The 25,287-nt window shown below is 43.4% G+C and overlaps 1 protein-coding gene across 3 annotated transcripts in view; it reads left to right on the top strand.

The window, feature by feature from the left end:
* The window catches only part of STK38L (serine/threonine kinase 38 like), a 45,403-nt gene extending 20,383 nt beyond the window's left edge, over window positions 1-25,020 (top strand). The window contains exons 2-15 of one of the 3 annotated variants that reach the window (XM_058420318.1): window positions 6,628-6,772; window positions 8,498-8,549; window positions 9,787-9,909; window positions 10,424-10,507; window positions 12,173-12,296; window positions 12,830-12,984; window positions 13,864-13,966; window positions 14,577-14,638; window positions 16,013-16,130; window positions 16,293-16,416; window positions 18,729-18,824; window positions 19,707-19,798; window positions 20,950-21,122; window positions 22,108-25,014. In XM_058420318.1, the coding sequence (XP_058276301.1) occupies window positions 6,639-6,772; window positions 8,498-8,549; window positions 9,787-9,909; window positions 10,424-10,507; window positions 12,173-12,296; window positions 12,830-12,984; window positions 13,864-13,966; window positions 14,577-14,638; window positions 16,013-16,130; window positions 16,293-16,416; window positions 18,729-18,824; window positions 19,707-19,798; window positions 20,950-21,077 (1,395 nt within the window). In that variant the 5' untranslated portion in view covers window positions 6,628-6,638 and the 3' untranslated portion in view covers window positions 21,078-21,122; window positions 22,108-25,014. Of the gene's footprint in view, window positions 1-6,627; window positions 6,773-8,497; window positions 8,550-9,786; window positions 9,910-10,423; window positions 10,508-12,172; window positions 12,297-12,829; window positions 12,985-13,863; window positions 13,967-14,576; window positions 14,639-16,012; window positions 16,131-16,292; window positions 16,417-18,728; window positions 18,825-19,706; window positions 19,799-20,949 lie in introns of all 3 variants that reach the window. The other 2 variants (XM_040062436.2, XM_040062437.2) reach the window with 2 other exon arrangements.
* The last annotated feature ends 267 nt before the right edge of the window (window positions 25,021-25,287 follow it).

The raw sequence follows: 25,287 nt of genomic DNA, 5'->3' as shown, positions 1-25,287 counted from the left end.
GTTTCTTAGTGGTGCTTTAAATAGAACAAATATAATTAATTCTGTAACTTTAAAGTAACAAAACTTACTCAACCATAATGCACGTTGGGGAAGGAAAGCTAAAGGAGATGAAGTAAATAAACAAGGTAAAGGAGATGCTGAAATGTCAGTGATGGTGTGTTGCAGTCTTATTTCAGTTTCCCTTCCCAAAGGGAGACTTGTAAAAACTGAAGGGTGTCAGAAGGATCTGGTCAAGGCAAAATGTTGAAGAAGAATCTGCACGTGAAATATCTGATTCGTTTTATTTGGCAGGGAATGTTGCTTCCTTTAGGTAGCAGATTAAATAAAGCAGGGGCTTGTGAATGGTGATATTACTAAAAACATGAATTATGGTGGAACGAAATATTTATTTTTCTGTCTGAAACATACCCCAGAGCAGTGCTTGGCAAACATGCTGATCTGATAATTATGAACCTCAGTAACAGCAGCTAGCATCATCCCGAGGCTGGAATGGGATTATTAGGTCAAAACCTATTGAGCTAAAGGGGTTTTTTGTTGACATGAGTGAACTTTAGACAAGGTTCTGTTCTAAGCACAGAAAGCTCTATTTAGAAATAACACAAAAATATTAAGATCACACCCCAAGAGTTGAAAAGTACCGGCCCATGATTGACATAAATGAGACTCAGTGGGGTTTTCTTGCCAGCTTGCTGCTCAGAGACTTCAGGGTCCTGTCAAGTTTTAGGTGTTTCTGGAGGCTAATCAAAAGCTTTGGAATTGGATTTAAAGTGGTTTGTAGAAAAAGAAGACAGGAACTCCCTGTGCTGGGCTGTACCCAGGGCAGCAGGGGAGGGGGGATTCTGCCCCTCTGCCCCGCTCTGCTGAGACCCCCCTGCAGGGCTGCATCCAGCCCTGGGCCAGCACAGGAAGCACAGGGAGCTGCTGGAGCCAGGCCAGAGCAGGGACACCAAGGGCAGCACAGGGATGGAGCAGCTCTGCTGGGAGGAAAGGCTGAGGGAATTGGGATGGTTCAGCCTGGAGAGGAGAAGGCTTTGGGGTGACCTCACTGTGCCCTTGCAGAGCCTGAAGGGAGCCCACAGGAAAGATGGAGAGAGACTCTTGACAAGGGCCTGGAGTGACAGGACAAGGGGCAACGGCTTCACACTGACAGAGAGGAGGAGATTTAGATTGCATATAGCAAGAAATTCTTTACTCTGAGAGTGGTGAAGCCCTGGCACAGGTTGTCTGAGAGAAGCTGTGGCTGCCCTATCCCTGGCAGTGTTCACAGTTGGATGGGGCTCTGAGCAAGCTGGGATAGTGGAAGGTGTCCCTGCCCGTGGCAAGGGGTTTGGAACTGGATGATTTTTAAGGTCCTTCCAGCTCAGGCCATTCTGTGATCCTCAACAGGAGGAGGTTCGGTATAAACAATTGGATGGTGAAAATACACACAGCACAATTGCCAAACCTGTGCTAGCAGAAACTGTAGTACAGAAAGTCATTTTCCCTCTGGGCTCATGGTACTTTCTCCTTTTGTTCCCTCACGGAGCTCTCGGCTGTTGTACAGCATTTTTATCTTTTCTCTCTGTTTGCTCACCCCACGTATGGTTGTACGTCTCAGAAGCTGCTAAGAGTACGTCCCACCACATCATCCTGCCAAGCCTTGGGCTTTTTTTTTCATTTGTCTGGCCCTGCCCACTGCCCCTTGGTGTGAATCATGCTGTTATTTGTGTATGGTGGGTTGGTTTTTTTCAGTTTTATATATATCCTGTCTCTCTTTGGGAGAATTCAAACTATTTGGAGACCGCGGGGCTGGCACTTGTGCTTGAAGCTTTGCTGTGTCCGTGCTGCTTTCTTAGATAGCAGCTCATTTTTTAAATATAATCCCTGTCATTTTTTGAATTTAATCCTTGTCAGCCGTGGGTTTTAGTGCCCAGCTTGATGAGTTGCTGGGCTGTGTTTGGAAGGAACCAAGCAGAGTCTGCTCTCACTTCTCACCCAGAAGAGCCCACCTCTGGGCACAGTGGTGACAGCCAGAATTTCTGAAGGTACTCACTTTATTGTGCTCTATGTGTTTGCTTTGTCTCTCCTTTCTCTTTTACTTCCTAATTCTTGAAAGATGCCATTTGTGTACTTCATTTCAGGAGCAAGTTTAGTGTCATGCTGAAACAATGGGAATTTTGAAAGGCAAAAATATGTTTCAGTATCTGCCTTATCCAGAGGCTTTGATTCAAGAGGCAAATTCTCTTGGAATGTTAAATGGAAACTTAATAAACTTGACGGGTTTTACTATAATAGCAAACTGTCTTCCTAACTGTTGGGCTTTAGGAGTATGCTTAGGTGGATAAATGAAAATTATTATCAGTCTTTCTGTGAATTGATGTCATTTTGGAGGGACGATTGCTCTTCCCTATCCTGCTGAACGTGTGTGTAGCTTGATATTGTAAATCCAAATCAGAGACCCAGCAGCATCCTTTTGTCATGTGGAAAAAAGGTGGTTTTGTCTGACAGAATTGGCTGTGGGGTTTGCTCCCTGACTTAAATACTCACTGAGTCCTGATAAAATTTATTCTGGGGATACTGTATAACTGTACTACACTCGTGGCTTCAAAAAGAAAAACGATGTTCCATTGTGTGACTTATTCAGATTAGTTCGGATTAGTTCGATTGTGTAGATCCAGCCTGATTTGATACATCCTGTGGCTTTTCTTCCTGACACAGCCGTGCAGGAGACTTGCCTGTGCAGAAGGCTTGGATTCTATCTTCTTATCCCTTCCTGATTAGAAAGTGATCCCACAAAGTGCTGTGTTTCAGGGTAGAACAAAGTGCTGTGTTTCAGTTCTCCATTTGCTTTGATTTCTTCCATCTCTCCTCTTTGGAGCTGCTGCAGCAGGTGGGATTGGATGCCTCAGTGATTTTTGCACTCATTAACAGCAGGCAGAATCCAATAGTTTAATGAAAACGTTAGTGACAGGCTGTGGGAGCTGCCAAGAGGTGCCTCAGAGAGGATGTGGGGTTTGGAGCTACCAGTGGTGGAGCAGAATATGGGTGTGGGGGTTTAAATGGTGGAAGCTCCAGGCAAACAGATGCAGGGTTCGATTTAGAGCTGTTGTGACAAATGGAAGGGCAGATTGAAGTTGTAGTCAATGCTGCTTGGCCTTTCTCTGCTTCCCAATCAGGAAAGATCTTGGAAGAAAAAGGTCAAATGTATGCTTTGATCAGGCAACCTTTTTCTACCAGGAGGGAGAGGATCCTTCCAACTGACATATTCTATTCAATGATGGATCGAGAGAGGCTTGCTTGGAGACATCTCTTGAAAACTCCAGTTCAGTAGGATTTGGCTGCTCTCCCTCATCCTTCAGGAACATCCCTTCTCTCCTCCCCTCTGTGCTGTTCTCCCTCCTGCCTCTGGTGGCAAGACTTTTCCCCGGCTGCTGCACGTCCATAACTCCTTATCCCCGTGCTGCAGGTGCCGAGCTGGCACCAGGAGAGCTCAGGCTGGGATTTCAGCCATGCCTGCAGGAGGCACAGGCTTGTTTCCTGGGCCAGGCAGCACATATGGCATCCCTGCTGCTGGCAGCTCGGGCCCTGGTCCCGCGGGCTCAGCGGCTCCTGTCCATTGCATCCGTTTGATGTCTTTCTTCCTCGCCCTTGGGGATGTTCCAGGCCCTTCAGAAAGATCCCCGTCAGCAGGAGGAGTTCTGGCTCAGTGTGGCTAGCTGGTGGAATATGACCTTCTGCGTGGTCCAGGGAGCCTAAAGTAACTCCAGTGATGCAGCAGGAGTGGAATGGTTCCGCTCTGGAGGTGGCATGAATTTGGGTGAGCCAGTAGGCTTCTGAGGGCATTTCCAAGAATTATGGGTGGCACCTTTTCAAGGCATTCCCGTTAATGTGGTGAGGTCAGTCCAAGTAGTGTGCTGTCAATAAAAGCTCCTGTTTTGGAGCTCCTTCCTTCCCGCCCCCATCCCTCTGCATCATTTGTTTTTAAAGGTCACGCTTAAGGGCTGTACTTGGTGACTCCCAGCTGAATATTTTGTCTGGGATGTGGATTTGTGCTGTGTTTGGGGGCTTGACACAGGGGGACAAAGGCTGAAGAGGTTTTCTGGCTGTGAGTTCACATAGGATTTTGTGGGATATCTCTCACCTCCTGCCAGGTCTGTGCTCTTTTTCATTCGCTTTGGGGACTCTGGAGAGCTTAAGGCATCTCTTGGTTTTACAATATTTCCTTTGTGGTGGTTTTGGATTGTTTTTTTCCCCACAGTGGCAGAGCTAACTGGAGACACTCAGCTGTGTTTCCCTCCTGTGAAGCATAAGAGGGTCACCCCTGCTGTTCATAGTGTGGGGTGCCAGTGCTGGAATTGGGATCTCCTTTTTACAAGTTTAATATAGCCCAGTGACTTGGATTTGTGAGTGTGTGGAGCATGGGGAAAACAAATGAAGAGGAAATCAAGTTGCAGTGTTGTTTTATCCTACCAGGAATACAGGACATGCAAAGGAGAAATATCCGGTGTGAGAGTGTGCCCGCTCTACCTTAAGTACGGGTTAATCCATTTCAAGCCTGGGTTAATGCTGCTCTATCCTGATGTTCCAAAATTACCAGAAGGCAGATTTTTACTCTGTCAGGTCATTTCTTGAAATAACTTGTCACAGGTGCTGGTGTGTGGTCAGCAGTTGCTCTGTTTGATTTGCTGTTATCAATTGTTTCGTATTTATCTTTTCCCGCCTGTCGAGGGAAAAAGTGTAAAATTGTACAATAAACACAACGATGAGATCAGTGCTAAGTTCTCCCAGCTTTTGGAAACGTGTCCAGCACGGGGGATGTCTCTGTGTGAAGAATAGAACTGCCTAATTTTTAGTAAATATTAGTTGGAATTGACAGATCTCATCTTTCTTTAGTAGAAAACTGAAGGGGATAAAGGATTAATTAAAAAATAGAAATATTGGCATCACTTTGAAGCAGCTGTAGTGCTATTAAAACCCCTTTGTGCCTTTATGGAGAGATATATTTTTATTCTCAGAATTCTTGTGTCTCGTGCACTTCAAAATAAACAGCTAAAATAATAACTGCATGATGCTATAAAATGCCTTTATTTGCAACACAGCAGCTGCGTTTCTGGCAACAAATATCCTATTGTCACTCCAGATCCCATGAAAGATCCACAGGCTAAAATCCCACCCTCTCAAGGGTGCAGCAGGCAGAATCCAAACCAAGAGCCTGGAGCAGAGTTCAGCCGTCCTCCTGCCCCAGTGTGGACGTGTGAGTTTTCTTCTGTATGAAACCCCTAATCAGTTCACCTTAAAAGCTATTAGGATCTGCTTAAATTAAGCCTAATTCAAGATTTGCCTTCTGCACAATCCTCTGGTGAAATGGAAGGATTAAGTAAATGATAAAAAGGAAGTGCAGTGCCTGAAGGAAGCCACAGGAAAGATGCAGAGAAACTCTTGACGAGGGACCAGAGTGACAGGACAAGGGGCAATGGCTTCACACTGACAAAGGGGAGGTTTAAATTGGATATGAGCAAGAAATTGTTCCCTGTGAGGGTGCTGAGGCCCTGGCACAGGCTGCCCAGAGCAGCTGTGGCTGCCCCATCCCTGGCAGTGTCCAAGGCCAGAAGGGGCTCTGAGCAAGCTGGGATAGTGGTATGTGTCCCTGCTGTGATGTGTACTTCTGTGTAATTTTTCAAAACTAATCTCAAGACAATCTGACCAAATGAGAGTGAGGCTGAGATGTTGCTTTTCATGCTTTTCTTTCATGCCTCAACCTAAAGTGCCTCAACCCACTTCCAGGTTGGGCATGAATCTTAGGACAAACTGTGCTGTATTTTTGGGTTTTTTATTCTCCCCTGGCTTTCCTGGATCAGCTGCAGGGCGCTCAGAGCTGCCCTGAGATGTCTTTTCCCAGCATTAAAAAGTGTTCTTCCAGTACATCCAAGTTCTTTGGGTTCAGGATGAAAGCTCTCAAGGAGAGCAGCCTTTCTTCTTTCTGCTTTCTTCTTTCTTCCCAGTTTTTAGGTGCCCAGTGACCATGTGTGTAAAGCCATGAGTACCACCTGGCCTGGTGTAACTTTGTGGAGCAGCTTTAAAATTCAAATATATTTAATGGTTATCTTTATTCTTGAAATAACTTCTCTGGACTGGGGTATGGGGTTGGTCCATTTGCTGTCTCATTTTATCCCTTTTTTTTTTTTTTTTTTTTTTTTTTTTTTTAGCATCTAGAATTTTTGGAGTCTGAAATTGTCACAGAGTTGTGACAAGTCCTGCTCTGGGAGCTGCCTGATCCTTCTCTCTCCTTCCCTTTTTCCTTTTTCCACCCCAAGGTTGGGCTGAGGTCTGCCAGAGGGACGTTTTCCTTATTTGTGGACAAGCACTGCTATGTGAGCTGCCCAGAGCATGCAGTGCTCTTTGCTATGATTCACTCCTTGTTTTGCCAGCATGTTGTTATGTTTTAGAGCGGGTAGCACATCCTCCCCTCTATCTTGGGATAATTTTATCAGGCAGCTTTTAATAGGGTTTGTTATATCTAAGGAACAATGCCTTTACTGTGAATTCTGGAGTGCCTAAAAATCTGGAGATGGAAGGTGGGAAAGAGGAACATATATTATTTGAATTTTCTTTTTGAAGTGAGTAATGATTTGACCTGCTCTGTTTCAGTACATGTTACCATGGCGATGACTGCAGGGACTACAACATCCTTTCCCATGAGTAACCACACCCGGGAGAGAGTGACGGTGGCCAAACTCACGCTGGAGAACTTCTACAGCAACCTAATTATACAGCACGAGGAGAGGGAAACCAGGTACTGCCTCTGCTTCCTCTCTCCCCTCTGCAGCTTTTCTTGCTGTTTGTTCAAGGGCACTCCAATCTCCAGGGATGGGGCAGCTCGGGGAAGTTTTTCTCTACGTGGTGGCAGAGAGTGAGTTCCTAGAGGGCACAGGCTGTCTTTGGGGGGATCTGTGAACACCCCAGTCACTGAGGGATCAAGGAGCTCCACTTCTGATGTTTTCATGCGATTACCTCCTCATCATTTATTTTGGGGAAGCTGCCTTGTGCAGGGTGTTATTTTGCAGTTCATGTGAGGTTTCTCATTCTGTGTGAGGTTGGTGACCTCTGATTCCTCTGCGTGTGCCCCAGGGAATGAACTCAGCAGAGCTGCTGAGGGGTGGGAGCTAGGTTTGGGGTATGGCCTTGGGTTCTGTTCCTGCTCTGCACCGTGGAGCTCATGCCAAGATTCCTAAACCCTTCAGGAGGGAGTGTATAGGAGATAGGGAAGAGGGCTGAGGTGTTTGATGGGGTGAGGAAAGGAGGCAAAGAGCTGGTGTGGAATGGATGTTGATGATGGAGGGTTTGAGAGGCTCTCAGGTGGTCGGGCTGACTTCTGGGGATGATGCAATGCCCATCTGTAAATTCTGCTTGGGTGGTGCTGCCTGGTACTCCCTGCATGTGAGTATGGGATGGTCATCACCACTCAGCTTCTCCCAGCAGTGCCCAGTCCTGTCTCTGAGGTGGTGAAGTGCCACTTGAGTTAGGTGTCAGAGCACCAAGTGTTTGATTATAATGAATGTTGTGTTGGATAGTCATTAGTGTGTGAAATTATCATTCGCCTGCTAATATGTTTTTAATTGAAGGGTTTTCAGTCAAGCAGCAGGGTTTCTCTCTTCATCATATTTAGTCATTATTCCATGTAATGGAGTTGCTTCTAGTTAGGAGAATAGACTGTCTATCAAGGGCCTGTAATTTAGAGGATTCTGCTGTACTTCCTAAAGTGCAGAAAGGCACCAGCAGCCTGGCTTCAAGCCTTTGAATTCTTGCCTGCTGCAGGGGGTAACCAGCCTTCAGAAAGCTGCACCCTGGCAGCTGTAAAGGAGCATCCTGTGGGTGGACAGAAAGGGGTCCTGCAGCCACACTGCCATGTGCTGACCCCCTGCCACCTGTGGGGTATTCCCAGGCTTTGCTCCCCGCTCAGAGCCTCCCAGCCTGGCTGTGTGGAAGAGCTGGAGCCATGAGCCCTGGCCTGGGCAGGACACTGGGAGGGAGAGGATGCTGCATCCAGGGGGTGGAGTTTAGTTGGCATGGGAGGAAGCGGGGCAGGAGCAGGTGTGTGACCAGGGGGAGGTGGTCACACAGAGGGGGTGGAAGGTGGAGCTGCATGGCCTGTGGGAGATGGAGCTGAGATAGAAACGGTGAAAGAAATCCATTTTTATTCTGGTTTGTAATCCTAATTGATAAAAACAGCCTTAATTCAACAAGATATAATCACTCTAATGACATACTTTGTCATGTATGTTTAATGTCTGATTCTGCAAGTACATAAGCGTATGCTTAAATTTGCTTCTACATTTTCCTCAGCTTTGTTCACAAATGAGTAACTGGGTGGAGTGGGGCTGTCGGCCTTCAGGTTTCCATTTGAGGCAAATTCTTCAGTACTTGGAGTATGTGAAGCAAAGGTGTTGACTTGCTGTGGTGTTATATTTGGTTTTAATCAATAATAAAAGATTCAATCCCCTATTTCTCTCCTTGGCAGGCAGAAGAAGCTGGAAGTGGCTATGGAAGAGGAAGGCCTTGCAGATGAGGAGGTAAATACTGCTTAAGTAACCTCACAAACTGCTTTGCTTTTGTCCCACTGCTTCAAATGGGCATTTGAAGAGCTCACAGAAACATCAGCCAGCACGACAGAAGGTTTTACTCTGTACATGAATGTTACCCCTGTAATAACCCATTTATTAGGGAAGCTGGGAATATGCTTGACTGATACTTGCAATAGCTATCCAAGGCTTTTCATGCTACCTGTAGTTCTTAAGAGACGTGGCCATAGCAAGTATCTAGAAAGCTTTACAAAGATTAAAACTGTTTGCTGTTGTATTTGGCAAGAAAAAAATAGTGGCCTGTGGTTAGAAGAGGGTAGAAAGCAAAATACTGAACGTTTTTTTTTCTTGATTTAAACAATAAACCATCACACCTTTGTTCCTTTTGGATACAGATGAAGAGGGATCTCAGTCTGGTTGCCACCTTTCAGAATTTTTGTCAACAAGTTGCTTTGCTGAGGTCTATGTCTGCTATGTCTGCCTTCAGGATAGGCTGGGAAATAAGCAGGGAGAGTGTCTCAGTCCTTTTGGAGCTTTTGTGGCTGCTGTAACGCCTGAGAAGTGGGGAAATGTGGATGTGCATTGCCATCTTGTGGCTTTAAAAGGTGCTGTAATCCCAGCACGGAGTGTGGCAGGTGCCTGAGCCAGGGACCAGCAGCATCCGTCTTCTCTCAGGGTGAATCCTGGTGACACTTTCATCAGACAAAATTGATGATGGAATTTGGACAGATTTTTCTTTCAGAATTGAGTGCTTGCCTGCCATAAACCAAATGGATTTTGTTGTAGATGTGTAACCAGGGCCTCTGCTGCTTGCTAAGCTCCTTGTTGCCTGTCATCACTCTTTTTGATGGGGCACAAATTTCAGTTTTTATTGATCCTTCACGCTGCCCAAAATGAAGGGTCTGTCCCTCAGGCAGTGACACTGGCCTTGGGACTGGTACAATTTATTTGAACCAGTATGATAGTTTTTCTTCATCATTTTTCTTTTTTTAAAAAAACACAAGTAATAAAAATAAAATACCACCACCCACCAAAAAAAGATGAAACTGTGCCTGAGGCTTCTGTAGAAAAGACCATGCTCGAGGATCATACTTGGAGAAATTCAGGAAGAAATGTAGGAGAAGTCTCCCTCCTGTTGGGATTCCAGAGAACTCCCCAGGAAGGGAGGGTGCATATCCTGACTCCCTAGTGCCAGAGGACTGACAGATTGCTGTGCCTGTGTCCTCAGAAAAAGCTGCGCCGCTCACAGCACGCTCGCAAGGAAACGGAGTTCCTGCGCCTCAAGAGGACCAGGCTCGGCTTGGATGACTTCGAGTCTTTGAAAGTCATAGGAAGAGGAGCATTTGGAGAGGTTTGTGGCATTCTTGCTTGAACAGGAGATTAAAATGGACTTGACCGCTGTAACGAAACATTCTAATTACAAATTAATGAATTGTTTTATTCGGAATGGCAGCTATTTGGGCCGTTCTCCCAAGTGTGATAAGTCTAGTGATTAATCACATGCATTGATTTCCCAAGGTTTCTGGAAAGACCCTTAGTTTCCCACACTGATGTTGTCCCTCTAAAATTATGGATTTGCAGTGGAACAGCTCCTTTTGAAAAACCTCCTTTCTGCCCTGTGTCACATCAGTTGTTTCTCCTCCTGAATTTTAACCTACACAGTCCAAGCTACCTGGAATTCACTGTGCCCGCTGACTTTTCCTAAAACCAAAAGCTCTTCCTCACTAGTGTTAGTGCTGTACATGGTGGAAAATAATTCTTTTTTTCAATATTTAACAAGACAACTTTTCCATGCCTGGCAACTGGGGCCTTCCAGTGGATTTCTGTGGCAGAGAAGACTGACTGGGTTCTCTCTCTCGGTAAAGGTCCGGCTCGTTCAGAAGAAGGATACAGGTCACATTTACGCAATGAAGATACTGAGAAAAGCAGATATGCTGGAGAAAGAGCAGGTTTGTGATCTCTAAGTCCCCTAAATCTCAAACTTACCCTGTCTAGAAAATGCTTTCCACCTTTGAAAGGCCCTGCAATGGTGTGGCAGTGCAAAGGGTCTGTGGCATTGCTACCACAGCACAAAAGCAGCAGAAGGTAGGAGATAAGATCATGTAACTGCATTTTAAAAACACTTTATTTGCAACCAGTTTGGGATAGTGACAAAGGTTTTATTTTTCTCCCGTTATCAACATGGAGCTTATGGTATTGAATCTGTAGAACTGCATTTCAAGGAAAATACTTCCGGAAAATAATCCTGTGCCAAAGTAAAACCAGAGGTATTTGATGTTTTCTTTTAAGGAAAACCAGCAGAAATCACATTGTTCATCGGCTTTGTCTTCCTTGGGTTTGCTTTATAGTTGGGTCTAATCTTGGGGGTTTTTTTGCTTTGATTTTGTTAGTTTGGTTTGGTTTTTGCCTTTGCTTTTTAGCTAACAATTCACTGTGAGGACACAGCACGTACTTTAGCATCACAAAGCAGAGAAATCAAGGGTGGATGTCTCAAGAGATAAAAGAGGACTTTTTTCATACTAGTCCAAACCTTACCCATCATTTGCTCAGCATTTCCCTGCAGTAGTGGTACTTTTTTTTTTTTTTTAATCCTGGCACAGATTATGATGTCTCCTACAGCCCATGCCCTGAATTTGGGGAACCAGAGGAGCAGCAGGGTGTGCAAAGCAGCCAGGATTTGTGTGGTGCTGCCCCTATTTCAGAACCTGATATGGGAAGGAGTCTGAGCTCACACTTTGCATTCAGTTTGGGACAGTGATCTTCCCTGGAGAGTGTTTATCTGCTGGAATTGTCATTGCCTGGCTTGTTTCATGGAGAGCAGAGGACACACATTAAAAAAAAAATCTTCTAGTATTTTTTTTTTTCCCAAGCCTGGTAGCACGTGGGAGAAATCCTGGCTGTTTTTAAGCGAAGTTTTCCTGTTTTTATTTTAGAGCTGCATTGAGGAGTCGAGGGTGGAAAGAAATACTTTCTAATGAGACTTAATAAAGCCAGATAAAGATAAATACCCCACTTGGAGTGTCTCCTGCAGAGGGAGAACCTTTGCCCCATGCAACCTGACAAGATTCATGTGAAGATGTTCCTCACCAGTAGAACTAGGGAACAAATGCAGAAGAACTGTTTGCTGCTTTCTTACAGCTGTCAAGAAATATTTCTGGATGCATATCTTTAATTTTTCCTCCAGGGTGAGGGTATGCTTTAGTGAAAACACACCCCCTTCCTCCAATCTCCATTATTCTTAATTTTCAGCAAATTATGGGGTAGCAGCTTTCCATACATTTTCCAAAGCCTTAGGTGGAACTGGAATATCCTGAGCAAGGTCAGATATTCCTGAACTCACTTGCACTTTTCCTACCAGCTTTGTCAGTTCTTTCTAACAAACAGAACCAGCTTAACAAGCTGTGCTTTGTGTTTCTAGAGAAACCCTAGGATCTTGTAAAAAATAATGGAAAATATGAGTAGGGAAAGAGCTAGAAAAATATTTCCTTTGCTAAAAGTCATGAAAATATGCTGTAGGGCTAGGAGTGTGGTGTGATGTTCTTTGTTGAAGTATTTCAAAATTTGTCCAATAATAATAATAATAATAATAATAATTCTTAAATTAAACATTTTAGGTGGCCCATATCAGAGCAGAAAGAGATATTTTGGTTGAAGCGGATGGAGCCTGGGTAGTGAAAATGTTTTACAGCTTCCAGGATAAAAGGAACCTTTACCTGATCATGGAGTTTTTACCTGGAGGTAAGCTGGGTGCTGTGGCATCAGGTGATAACAGGTACTTCTTCCTTAGCTTTTGTTGGCAGCTTTATAAAATATCAGAAACAAGCATGCTGTATAATTTGTGAAAATAAAAATGTTAACACTCTTCTAAATGAAGTTCCAATCATGTGACCATTCCTGATTTTTAGGGGAAGGAAAAAGGCTGAAGGGGTATTAAATAGACTTGAATTAGATAATTATTCTAATAGAAACTTCTGCTTTTTACGTCTGAAGCTGTTAACAGTAAAAACAAAACCGAAGAAAAGCCCTTGTTCAAACAGCTTGTGCAATAAATTTAGCGTGTGTAAAAATCCACTCTGTTTTCCTGGGCCATTCAATTAAAATTCCTGTTTAGGATTTTCAGCTAAAAAAGTAAGTTGGGTTTGTAGGTCCTTGCAGTAATGGTTTTATGATTACTAGCTATAAGGCCAGTTATATATTCTACTGAGGCTTCTTGTAGTTTTGTGATTTTAAATGTTCTGATCCCTAAGCTGTGTTTTCTTCTCTTTGATGAGGTGACATGATGACCTTGCTAATGAAGAAGGACACTTTATCAGAGGAGGAGACCCAGTTTTACATTTCTGAGACGGTGTTGGCCATCGATGCCATTCACCAGCTGGGATTCATCCACAGGGACATCAAGCCAGACAATCTCCTGCTGGATGCCAAGGCATGTACTGGGCTCACCTTCTGCTGGTGCTTCCAAGATCCCAGGCTGCACATCCTGCTGCTGAGCAGTGGGAGCCACTGGTGCCACCCCAGGGTTTCAAACTGCCTGGAGGGAGGGCAGGGAATGGCCGCTGTATTTTCCTTGAACAAAGCCAAATCTGACTCAGAAGCCTGTTAACCATTTTAAGGCAAGGCTTTTAAGGGAGAAAACGCACTCAGGGTGACCAGATGCTGATATTCATAGACGTGGAAAGGTGGTGCCCTTGCTCTTGTGCATCTTGAAGTAGCTATGGACAATTCAGACAATGCTTTAAGTGCTCAATTCGTACACTTCATCTATTTCATCGCCCACTCACCTGGGGAGACTCCCTCAGTTACACTGACCATTCTGGCCATGAAGTGCACCCAGTAAGCATCAGCAAATCATGGAATTATCTAGGCTGGAGAAGATCTTTAAGATCATGGAGGCCAGGTGTTATCACAGCATGCACAGGCCTGTCAGGTTTGATGGGTTCTCTCTCCACTGATGTCTGGAAACCTGATTAAAGCCAAGGTTACCATCAAAACAAAGCAAAGGAATTTTGTCCTGGAGGCTTTCTCAGTCACGATGGTATCCAGTTCAAAACAAAACCAGACAAAGTAGCTGCCCTCAGCTGTTGGGAAATTGTAGATATAACCATTCCTGGGAGGCCATAGCCTGGTGGAGAGAAAACAGACCCTTCCAGTACACCGAGGTTCAGTCTTGACTTCCCTGCTTGTCCTGTGCCAGCCCATCCTGGCCTGGGGGGGCGTGTGCAGTGATTAAAACTCCTTTTTTTTTTTTTAAACCAAGCACTACCTATCTAAATAGTGGTTTCATGTTCTCTGGTTATTTCTTTAGGGTCACGTAAAGCTGTCTGATTTTGGGCTCTGCACAGGTTTAAAGAAAGCCCACAGAACAGAGTTCTACAGGAACCTCACACACAACCCACCAAGTGACTTCTGTGAGTATGAGCTGTCCTAGTTTAACATGTGAATGGTTTTGAGCTGCAGCTGTACACTGTACCTGCCTTTCTGCTGGGATAAGCAAGATGGGGCAGGCTGATTGCATTTAATTGGAAAACTGGAAATGCTTGTTCCCTGGGTCATGGGAGCATTTCACAGACAAGAAATGATGATTTCTGCAGTGGTCATGTATTTTTGCACATTCATACACAGATATGAATACACATAATCTAATGTATCTTTATTTTAATGTGTTTTTCATAATGTCAGTGAAGTTACAGAACCGCTATTTCAGGAGAAACATGGGTTCCATGTGCCAAAGGACTGAAGTCAGTGACAGTCTCATTAAACTTTTCAGAAGCTGATCTAAAATTTTTAGCAAGTTCTAATTTAGAATTGCTGGTAGGTGTCCTACTTACATGAGTTTCAGCTGTGCATTGGACAGTAGTTACTCTCATGTTCCTATTTTCAGGTATAATCAAGTATTTGTTTCTAGACTAAAGGATTCTAAATATACAAAACAGTTATTTAAAACTGGAGCCCTATAAATCTTTTTTCTCTTAATTCTCACAAATATTTTTTTTATTTAATAACTACTTTGTAAATTAGCATTTCAGAATATGAACTCAAAGAGGAAAGCAGAAACGTGGAAGAAGAACAGGCGACAGCTGGTGAGTTAATTAAATAATGTACAATTTTTGCTTTGCTTTTAAACTATTTACAGAAAGCGTTAAATTGAAATTCAGTACTAATGCTCCTGGTTTGTAAAACCTGCAAGGGCCTCATACGTGGCTCTCTACAAGCTCCCAAAATCACAAATAACTCAAAGAAGGGGGTCCAGATTGAATAGCAAGACCCTGCTCTTCTCTGTGCCTTTGTTTGCCCTGTGGGCATCTGTTCCAAGCCCTCAGGTGTCCTCAGCCCCGTGGCCAAGCTGTGTCTGGGGCTCTCTGAGCACAGACCTGGTGTGCACAGTGTGGACTCCTGCCTCTGGATCCTGCAGCTCAGTCACAGGCAGATGTGTGGCTGCAGCATTCCTTTTTAGAGAATTGTGAGGAATTCCCATCTGCTGGAAGGGAATGTGGTGGAAAGGCTGTGGGAGAGCATTGGTGCTGGAGTGCTGCAGCCTGGGTTTGTGATGAGAGGGGATTTGTGGCATGAACTGAACCAAAACTAAGTGTCTGTCAGCCATGGGATTTCAGACTGCCATCCCTGCCCGTGATTTTCACCAAAAAAACCTCAGCTGTCAAATTTTGCAACCTTTTATTTTCCCACAACTTTTTTAAAAAGTGATCTGCAGTATTTCCCAAAAGCTTTACTGTGGTCTCTTCTTTCCTCATGAGACAAAATGAGATTACATTGCAGCCACCATGCTGCCTCCTGGGGCTGTATTCCACAGCCTTACTCCAGCCTGGAATTAGATCCCTGAAAAGACTTTCTCTCAGCTCCAGTGAAGGCTGATGTGGCAGAACTGTGTGGTGAAGAACAGTTCCCACAGAGACAATAAAAGGCCAAAATGACAACTTGCATCAGCACTGTTGGAAAAGGAGCCAAGTTTTTGGTTTTCCATTGGTTCAGTCCTAAATCTTTTGGGTCTGTTCAATCAAACAATGTGGTTTTTTATGGTCAGACAAATGGAAGTAAAGTATTTTTGTGGCAGAACTGCTTTTGGGGAACTTCTTTAGTCTTTAAGAGGGTTTTTTGTTGGATTTTGGGTTTTTTTCTCTCCCTAGAACTTCTTGGGTATTTTTGTAATGCAGTTACCTGAAACTTTACCTAAGATGACTTTCTGATATTGCAATTGCAATATTTGATGATGTTATCACATTAAAGTGTATTATTTCCATATATTTTCCGGGTTCTCTGTGTTTATTAATATAAAATAATAATAATAATCTTGGGATTTTAGTTCCTGTGAATTCTCAAATTAAGCATTCTTGCTCAACCAAATAACAAGATCCTGTATGTAGATCCCCAGGAAAAGGTATTGCAAAGTGCAAAACCGCAGTATTCCTATTTTAAAGAGGTGATTCCTTTTTTTCCAGGCATATTCTACTGTGGGAACCCCAGACTATATTGCTCCAGAAGTGTTTATGCAGACTGGGTACAACAAGCTGTGTGACTGGTGGTCATTGGGAGTGATTATGTATGAAATGCTAATAGGTATGTTAAAAACCCCAGCTTAAGAGTTGTTCAAAGGTAATAGGTCCCATTTCTTCAGAAGAGAAAAACCTTGTTAAATTTGGGAGCCCCAGTGACAAAAGCAGAAGCCCAGGTCACTGCTCTCCTGGAAAAAGTTGATTAAAGTTTTATTTGTTTGTGCAGGGTATCCACCTTTCTGCTCAGAAACGCCACAAGAGACTTACAGGAAAGTTATGAACTGGAAAGAAACATTGGTATTTCCTCCAGAGGTGCCCATTTCAGAGAAAGCAAAGGATTTAATTCTAAGGTCAGTAAGAAAAACCCAATTCTGGCCCCTTGCCCAGCCAGGGTTATCTTCATTCCTGTTCTGTGTGAAGGAAGCTTTATGTTGGAGGGAAGGCTTCTTCTGTCACCATCCTTGATGGATTTTTTAAGTCTTTTTTTCTTCCCTTTGCCGTTTGTTTAACGTGAAGGAATAAGCTGGGAATGATCTTGATTTATACCATGGTATAAGGAGAGATAGAGCAGACAAAAATACAGTGATCAACACAGAATTTTTTTTCTTCTCATAGGTGGTGAGAAAATAACCACTCCCCAGCATTTCATGCAATGAACAGAAATCTTGGGATGTTTTGGATTTACTCACTTCTTTCAAAATCCCAATTTTTAGTTTGCATTGAGGTTTTTTGTGAGGGTTTTGGTGACAAGGTCAGGTAGAAATGCCTTCTTGTCCTGGGAGGGTTTGGGGGACACATTGATTTTGGGTTTGATATTTTTTCCTTTTTTTTTTCTTTTCTTTTCTTTTCAAAGCTAATGTTATAGCCTTACACAGTTTTGTTACAGGCAAAAAGGGGAATATACTTCACAAAACTAGAATTTATTATTAGTTCCAGCAGTGCTCCAGTAACCTACAAAAATAAGCAACAGTTATCCTGCATCCAGCTAGTGATACTAACAGTTATCCTACAACAGTTATCCTACAACAGTTATCCTACAACAGTTATCCTACAACAGTTATCCTGCATCCAGCTAGTGATACTAACAGCTCAAATGATTGAATTGTTGCTAACCCTCATGCATAAGTTCGTGTAAAAAAGTTATATTGCATTTTCATTATCTGTTTCTCTACTGTTCTGCTCAACCTTCCTTGTCAGCATCCCAAGTTCTTTGCTGAACAGAGTACAGCGTTACTGCTGAAGATTTCTTCCTCCTCAGTCCTGGCTGTGTTTGGGGATTTTTTAGAGATTTCAGTGTATTTGTTAGCATGTCTGGCTCACACATCTACTTACACAACAACTACTTGGATTTATCAGTTTGCCTCCACAAGGAGAAGGGTTAAAACTGGGGTAAAACATCCTAGTTATAGTAATCTATTAAAGTGAGGTCAAAACAGGTTGGACAGCAAGCACCTGGGCATTTTGGGTACTTTGTCCATTACGGCTTGGACAAGTTGAGCAACATGTTTTAGCTTAAAGGGAGATGCAGACAAAGCTAAAGGGTTATAGATAGAGATAAATCCAAACTAAAATAAGCTCAAGTTCAGACAAAGCCTGACACATCCTGTGGCTGAGTGTTGTTGCAGGGTTTGAGGTCTGTTGTTGGTCCTTGGCACCACCCAGCCTGCCGGGCTGCAATACAAATACAGGCAGGTTTTCTTCCCCACTGACACTCAACTGCTAGCAAAAGAGCTTTAATTGATAATTGGAGACAGTTTATAGCCTAACCTGTTATGCTACACTTGCAGAAGATGGCTGGGATTTAATTAATTCCTTGGCAAATGTTAGTATTCCCATCTCTTGGATGAGATAATTGAAAGGCTTTTCCAGTCCAGAGGAGAAGGGTCAGCCTCTGCTGCTCCCTGGAACAAATCCCTGAGCTCACTGAGTTGCTCTCAGAGAGCTTCCACCTCCCTGTTTCCTTTCTTTAGGACTTTAGCCTTTTCCTGTCTGGCCTGCAGGTAACAGTCCCCATCTCACCAATCCTGTCTGTCTCCAATTTCACCCTTTTCCTCCTGCTGTTTCATGGCTGCTTCTCATAAACTGACGATTTCTTGTGGGGTCTGAGCTGAGCTTATGCAGCAGGGCTGTATCAGAAACAGCCCCTGGGTCTTGGTACCACCTGCATCTCTGAGGAGAGGGGAGGGGGAGAATAGGGACACGGCACGTTTGGAATGGGCTGGCTCACTGGGATTTCAAAATGTGCCATCAGAGAGCAGTCCTGATTTACCAAGTATATCTGTTCTTCTTAGCTTGACTTTGAAACAGGGATGTTTAAATAGTTGAGAACATGCCAGAGGAGTTCTCAGCAGTAGGGATTTAAGCCTCCATTCCAAACTGATCTTACAAGACCAGAACATGCAGCAACTTTTCACAAACCTGGAAGATGGGGATGTAGCAATTTAGAAAAGGTGTCAGTTACTGGCATCATAGTTTTTTGTTTCGGGATTTAACAATGTTCTGCTTCTACTGTTTCCCTTCTCTCCTAGAGGCAATGGGCTGCTTTGATGTTACTCCAAGTGATGGAACAACTTGACAGAACTTCTTGATATTTTTGATACTGGGTGCTGTTGCTTCTGTTTGAATTTATTGTAACACTCCCTTTGTTCTTCCCCTTTCACAGGTTTTGTATCGACTCTGAAAATAGAATTGGTAGCAATGGAGTAGAGGAAATAAAAAGTCATCCATTTTTTGAAGGAGTAGACTGGGGACATATCAGGTATGTATATACACACATGTTTTACAGGGAGAATAAAAGCTGTGAAAGCAAGAATTTCATGTAGGGTGATGTCAAGGACAATTATTTCCAATTTGTCTTTCATTTTGAAAGGCAGCTACTGGCTGTAGATGGGGGATACTGAAGGCTTCCAGGCTTTGCTGACATTCATAGAAATTATCAGAGTTTAACTCTCTTGAGATGCCTCAGATTGCTCCAGACTGCCCAGAATGGAAAGAAATTGTTGTAGGGTGGCTGTGTATTTAATTGTAAGTGTAGTAATTAGAACTGTGGTGAGTTTACAGGTATAAATCACTGCCTCTCCCACAGTGCTGTGTCCCAGTGGGAACGTTTTGGTGGCACAGATTCCTTGGGCAGTTTCAAAAGCCACCTTAAAACTCCTTCAAGGGCTCCCTGACTGTGGAGGTGCTAAAGCAGAGCCAGCCTGGTTTGGGACAGAGATGCTGAGCGTCACAAAGAGGAGCTACAGGAGTCCAAAGGCTTTGGATGAGATCCAGGCTGATGAGCACGGGAATTGTAAAGCTCCGGGTGCAAGTGCAATCCTGCTGGGCTGGGTTTGTAACCACAGTGGTGGCTGGTGACAGGATCACGGTGATAACTGTGTGGCAGATAAGTGTGGGATGTTCTCTCACTTAATGGCAAATGATGTTTGCCCCAAGCCTGCCAGGAAGACACCAATGGGGACAGGAAACCAAACAATCTCCCCGTGGTGTCAGCAAACGAGAGTCAGATTCATCGGTGAGGCACTCAGTGGAACCCCTGTGCTCTGCATTAAGGGAAGCTGTGTAAAAAGCTAAGTTAAAACTGGAATTTTATGTCTCAGTTCCCAGTATTCACTCTGCTGGCATTTATCTTTATTTGCAGGGAAAGACCAGCTGCAATCCCTATAGAAATCAAAAGTATTGATGATACTTCCAACTTTGATGAATTTCCTGAATCGGACATTTTACAGCCAGGTGAGACTGCCATTGTGAATTCTAAATTTCCATCTGTGACGTACCAGAATACTGCACAGTTGCCTTTGTTGTTGTTTACGTTAATTTTTCTGATGCCCCAATCAAGTTAGTCTCTAGATCAAGTCTCTGTATTTTCTCTGAAGTATGAGTATAAACCTGTGATCTCTCATAGCTGCAAAGCCCAGAGATTTTAAGAGTCAAAGCCATTGGTAAAAATGGTTTGCACAGGTAGGGAGCACAGAAAGCAGTGGAGTTTCCTGCCGGGCAGCCTGGTAAAATATCATGCACTGATTTACTTTTCATCTTCCGTGACTTTTGAGGTTTGTGCCAAACATACTTGTTGAGATATTTGTGGGTAAGAATTTGCAGACAGTTGATTACTTAACACAGTAATTCATGAATTCACTTCGGGGGTTTTTTTTTGGTTGTTGATTTCAAGCAAGTTACAGGAAATTTTCCTATGTAAAAGGCTTGGTTCTGTGACATACAAATACTCCCAGGTCCACTGGTTTCAGTTACTTGAAGACTAGAAGATATTTAACAGTGATTAATTAATTGCTGTCTGCTAAGTGTAGCTGTGTTAACAGCCATAAGAATTATCCAAAAGCTGTTGGGGTTTTTTTTTGTTTGTTTGTTTTTCTGAAATGGCTTTTACTTAATGGTGAGGAAGTTTGTCTTTTTGATGCAAAGCAACCCATCACCAGTGCCTAAGCTGGATAAGTCCAGATTTGGATAATGCCAAGAATATTTTTATTATTTTGGCATTTCAGACCCACTGAAAATGGTACTATACATGTAGATACCTAAAAATCAGAACTTCAGAAATGTCACAGGGTTTGTAATTGTGTATCCTGTGGGTGTGCTAGCGGCTTCTGTCAAGGTATGGAAACCTGGCAGAGTGTGTAGACATAATTAAAAAAAAAAAAAAACAACAAAATCCCCCTTTTTTTCTGCTTCAGAGTTCTATCCTGAAATTATAACTCAGACCATTGACAAAAGGCAACTGACCTGATTAGAAACAGGATTTCTTCCAGGAGTTTCTGCTGACTAAGGAAATAAGAGTTCAGGGCTGTTCAGCTCGGTGAAAAGTTCTCTCAGAAGCCTGGGTTGAACTGTTTTAATGTGTGTTTGCTTTTGTTTCTGCATTTTAGTGCCAAACACGACAGAACCTGACTACAAATCCAAAGACTGGGTTTTCCTCAATTACACCTACAAGAGGTTTGAAGGGCTCACCCAGCGTGGCTCCATCCCTTCCTACATGAAAGCTGGGAAGTTGTGAAACAGAACACAACCCCCCAAAGGAAATTGCAAACACAAACCTCAGGTAGCTGCATCACCAGGCCCGCTTGGCGTTAGTTATCAACACATCGACTCTGGTGCGCATCGATTTCACACGGAAATTCTACAGGATTAGGATTTCTAGGACTACTACAGGAATTAGTTGGCAGTGCCAGCTGGCTTTTTTTTTTTTTGTTTGTTTCTTTTTTTCTTTTTTTCTTTTTTTTTTTAATCCCTTTCCTCTTTTTTTTAATATTTGAATATTTTTGTTAACTTTATTATACAAAGGTACTGGAATAAAAGGAACGTGCATCCCTTTTCCTGCACTGCCTATGTGTGGATAACGGTTAATTATGCCTCTCTGTACTGTGGCTTTGTTTGTACTGTAAACCATCTAATCTCCACCCAGGAGGGAAACATATCATTTGAGGCAGCATTGTTGTTGTACTGTTCACCTGGTGGGGCTTAGATAAGCAGTATAAAGAAAACTGTCCACACTTGCAAACCTCTCTGAGCAGTTGCTCAAGGGTGTTCCATTTGTGGTCTGCACATCCCCCATGAGTGTAGCACATGGAATTATTTTAAATAGCAGTGTCCTCTGGGCCTCCTTATGTCCTGTGTGCCCTCTCTTGCCCCCAGTGCAGGACTTTATCAGCCCTTCATCGTTGTCCCTTTTGTCCCTTTTCCCACAGTGTTGTGGCAGTGAGGCAGTCCCTGTGATCTGTTTAGCGATATTTCTGCTTTAAAGGATGGTTGGCAGTACTGCTGTTAGAGGTGATGATGCCTACTGGCAATTTCAGAAGAAAAAAGGAATCTGAATAAAAAGTATCAATATTTTTAGCAGAAAGGAAACTTTCCGATACAAAGTTTGAGGAGGTGGTGGATTTTCCAGGTCTGTGTTCCTGCCTCTGCTTTAAAGCAGATCATCTTTGAGCTGCTCATAATTCAAACATTCTTTTCTCTCTGTGCAAAATGTGTTCCAGACGAGTGACCAGACTGGTGCTTTTTCTTTTTTTTTCCTCCATGAGCAGCTGCAGGCAGAAGGGATCCTGCTCTAACCTCTCCAGAATCGCAGCCTCTGCTCACATAGAGGAAATGGAGTGTCCCACTAGACTCAGACTCTCCAATGGGCTCCTTTTCTTCCAGGATCTCCACCTGGCTTGGCCATGGGATTAGAAGGGATCAGCTGAGCCTGTAGCCCATTTCCAGGGACCACCTAAATGTTCTTGTGGCCAGTCTGCAGGATGGTGACAACCTGACAGCCGAGCCAGGTCTCCTTCCCCCGGGCAGAGGAAACAGAAGCAGAAATACCTCCGTGTGTAGGCTCTGATTTTGTACATCAGCTCAGCAGCAGTTCAGGACTGAGCTGTGCTCCCTGAGCAGTTTGCAATTATCTGGTCGCTGGTGAGTTTCTCTGCCTGTACTCACAGCTTATCTGCAGGGCTTTATATCTGTCACAGTACAGCAGAGATCTCTGCTGTCATTTTCTGGTCTAAAGAGATGTACAGCAATGAACAATTCCCCAGTGGCTGAACAAGCAGAGTCACTGTTGCTGTCTCCCTCCTCTGCACACCAGTGAAAGGCACCCTGAAACCTCTGCAGCCCCCTCTGAGTGGAGCACAGGATGTTTCGGCATACAGCAGGAAGGATTCCACTGGACAGACTTTTGTAGCAATATGGAAACTACTGTTATAAAGCCATTAGAGAAACATTTATTGCTGTTAGGCACTGTGGTATCAGCTGTTCTGAATTATTTGTATGCTCTGAAAAACATACTGAGATGTTCATCCGTTGTATAAGAGCCCATTTACCAGCAAGATTTCTGTGCATTCGGTGCCTGTGATGGGCAGATAGTCTTCCCTGATCCAGCCAGGATCCCTGATCCAGCCTTTCCTCCATGGTTTTGTCTCCCTTGAAGCATCTAATATCTGTTATTTATACCAAACAGTTTGTCTTCAGCCCCTCAACCAGGAGTAGCCATGGCCTGAGGCCCATCCAGCTCCTCGATGTCCCAGATTTGCTTCCCAGACCTTACACTAGTTAACATCCCAGTACTGCTGTTGGGGCAAGATCCTTAAAAATTCTCCAGTGTTGTTCTTAGCCTTGTCATTGTGCTGAGGCTCAACCTGTGACCATCCAAAGGCTGTACAAAAACAATAACTCACTTAAATCCACCTTCCAGGCATCATTCTGCCAGTGCCCCAACAGCTCCTGAGGCTTCTCAGGAAAGGAAGTGCCTTTCCTGAGGCCTGGACTGCAAACCAGGGAAGCTTGAGCAGGAAGAAAAATCCTGAGATGCAAACTTGGCCTCAAAGGACACTGCTATTCAAAACAATTTTCATTGGTTTTCATTTCCAGTCTCATCCATGGGACACTGTGTGCACTGGAATTGAAATTCCTGCAAACACCACCTTTCAGAAGAGCACAGTAACCCCATTAACGTGTCCTACAAAGAAGTCTTTGCTCAAACTTGTTGAGACAAGCTCAGTTTCATGAAAACTGCAAATGCTCAGTGATACTGGTGATTTTCTTTTTTTTTTTTTTCTGTGGGGCTTAGGGGAGGGCAGAGAAATACAAATTTAATTTAAAGCTATCTATTAAACAACTATGTCTGTACATACTCACTGGTTTACAAACTCGGGAAAAAGCTCAACCGTTCTATTTGCAACACTAAAGATAATACTAATTTAAAACTGCAGATGATTAATCATATCAGTGCTCACATAGGAGTTATATCCATAAGGAAACAGCCTGCAACCTATCTAGCATAAACTCCTGTATTGTGGTAGTTGACTTTTAAAATTTTTTTGTAAACATAGCATTATTTTAATCAGTAAGTCAAGTTAAACAATATTAACTACTGCTTTTAGGATGATAGGGGTTTTTTTTTAAAAAAGGTGAAACTGTGACACTGTAATGGATTAAAGAGAACAGCAGGTTAATCTACACCGGCTTTCAAAAAAAAATGGAAGTGCAACATATCTTTAATTTTGTTATTTCTGTCTGATTCCTTTGGATGGTTGTGTGTTTTCCTTTGGCAATGTTAGTCACTGTGCCATTTATTTTTCTTATTCTTGGAGTACCAAAGATCCTGAAATGGCTTGATGATTGCAACCATGTGAAAATTTATTTTCTGGGAAGTATGTTTTGTTAAACTTCTGTTAAAACGTGAAATTGTGTATGCAAATTGTTATCAGAGGTTTGCTGGGATGTTTACCTATTCCAGCAGGGAAAACTTGAGTGCGTCGGTGGAAGTGGAGAGCCTGAATCCAAATTCTGCATTGGAATTCCCTGAAAATGGGAAGGAAGCTTGGATTGGGAACTGCAGCTGAGCTTTTGCACTTCGTTCCATCTCCAATCAGCATGAGTGAGTGGCCTTAGGTACAGGACATCAGCTGAGGTTGTCTCATGTGCAAAAGGAGTTTAAAAAAAAATTGCCAGCATTCAGAAATCAAATCTTGTTGATACTGCATTTGCACTGTTCAATTTGCCTTGCTGGAGAGTTATAGAAGTGTTATTTTTATAGGTCAATTGTTCCCCACCTGAGCCGTTGGAGACAGTCTGGGATAAGGGCACCTGCCAGGGGGAGTTCAGCCATGGGCACCAGGAATGGGCACCAGGAACAGCAGCCAGCTCTGTCCCCAGGGGTGACATTCCTTCTGTGCCCAGCAAGCAGGGAATGCTGCAGTCTAGCCCAGGTAATGCTTAGGAAGTGCTCTCACTTTCTCAATAACACGAGCAAATACAGGCGTTGTGACACACTGTACCTTGTCCTTTTACTGTTGGGATCTCACAGCAGCTCGTTCTTGGAGTCAAAATGGCAACTGCTATATTTTTCCTAGACTGTTTCATTAGTTGTGGTTGGGAAAGTTACATAGAAGCATTATAAAAATTTATATGAGGCTTTTTACAGCATTTGAAAATAAAAGTAGCATTCTTTTTGTAAAGTTGCAGTTGTCATTTCTTTTACCTCGTACGCTGGATTTCTCTTCCAGAATGGGAGATATCTAAGGAATTGAGATCCTATTTTGTGCATTCTCATCTGGAATTCCACGGACAGTGAAACACCCCAGTGTTGTTATATTCAATGAGAAAGTAGAGAAAGCAAATATTGTTTGACTTGTCCCACCTGCAGTCACGTGAAGAAGCTACTTCTCAAACGGGTACTGATCTTCTCCAGAGTCTTACCTTCCCCATAGGCTGTAATTTAT

This window comes from Hirundo rustica, chromosome 4, assembly GCF_015227805.2.
Source record: "Hirundo rustica isolate bHirRus1 chromosome 4, bHirRus1.pri.v3, whole genome shotgun sequence".
NCBI classification, from domain to species: Eukaryota; Metazoa; Chordata; class Aves; order Passeriformes; family Hirundinidae; genus Hirundo; species Hirundo rustica.
This window is presented reverse-complemented; position numbering and strand designations above follow the sequence as displayed.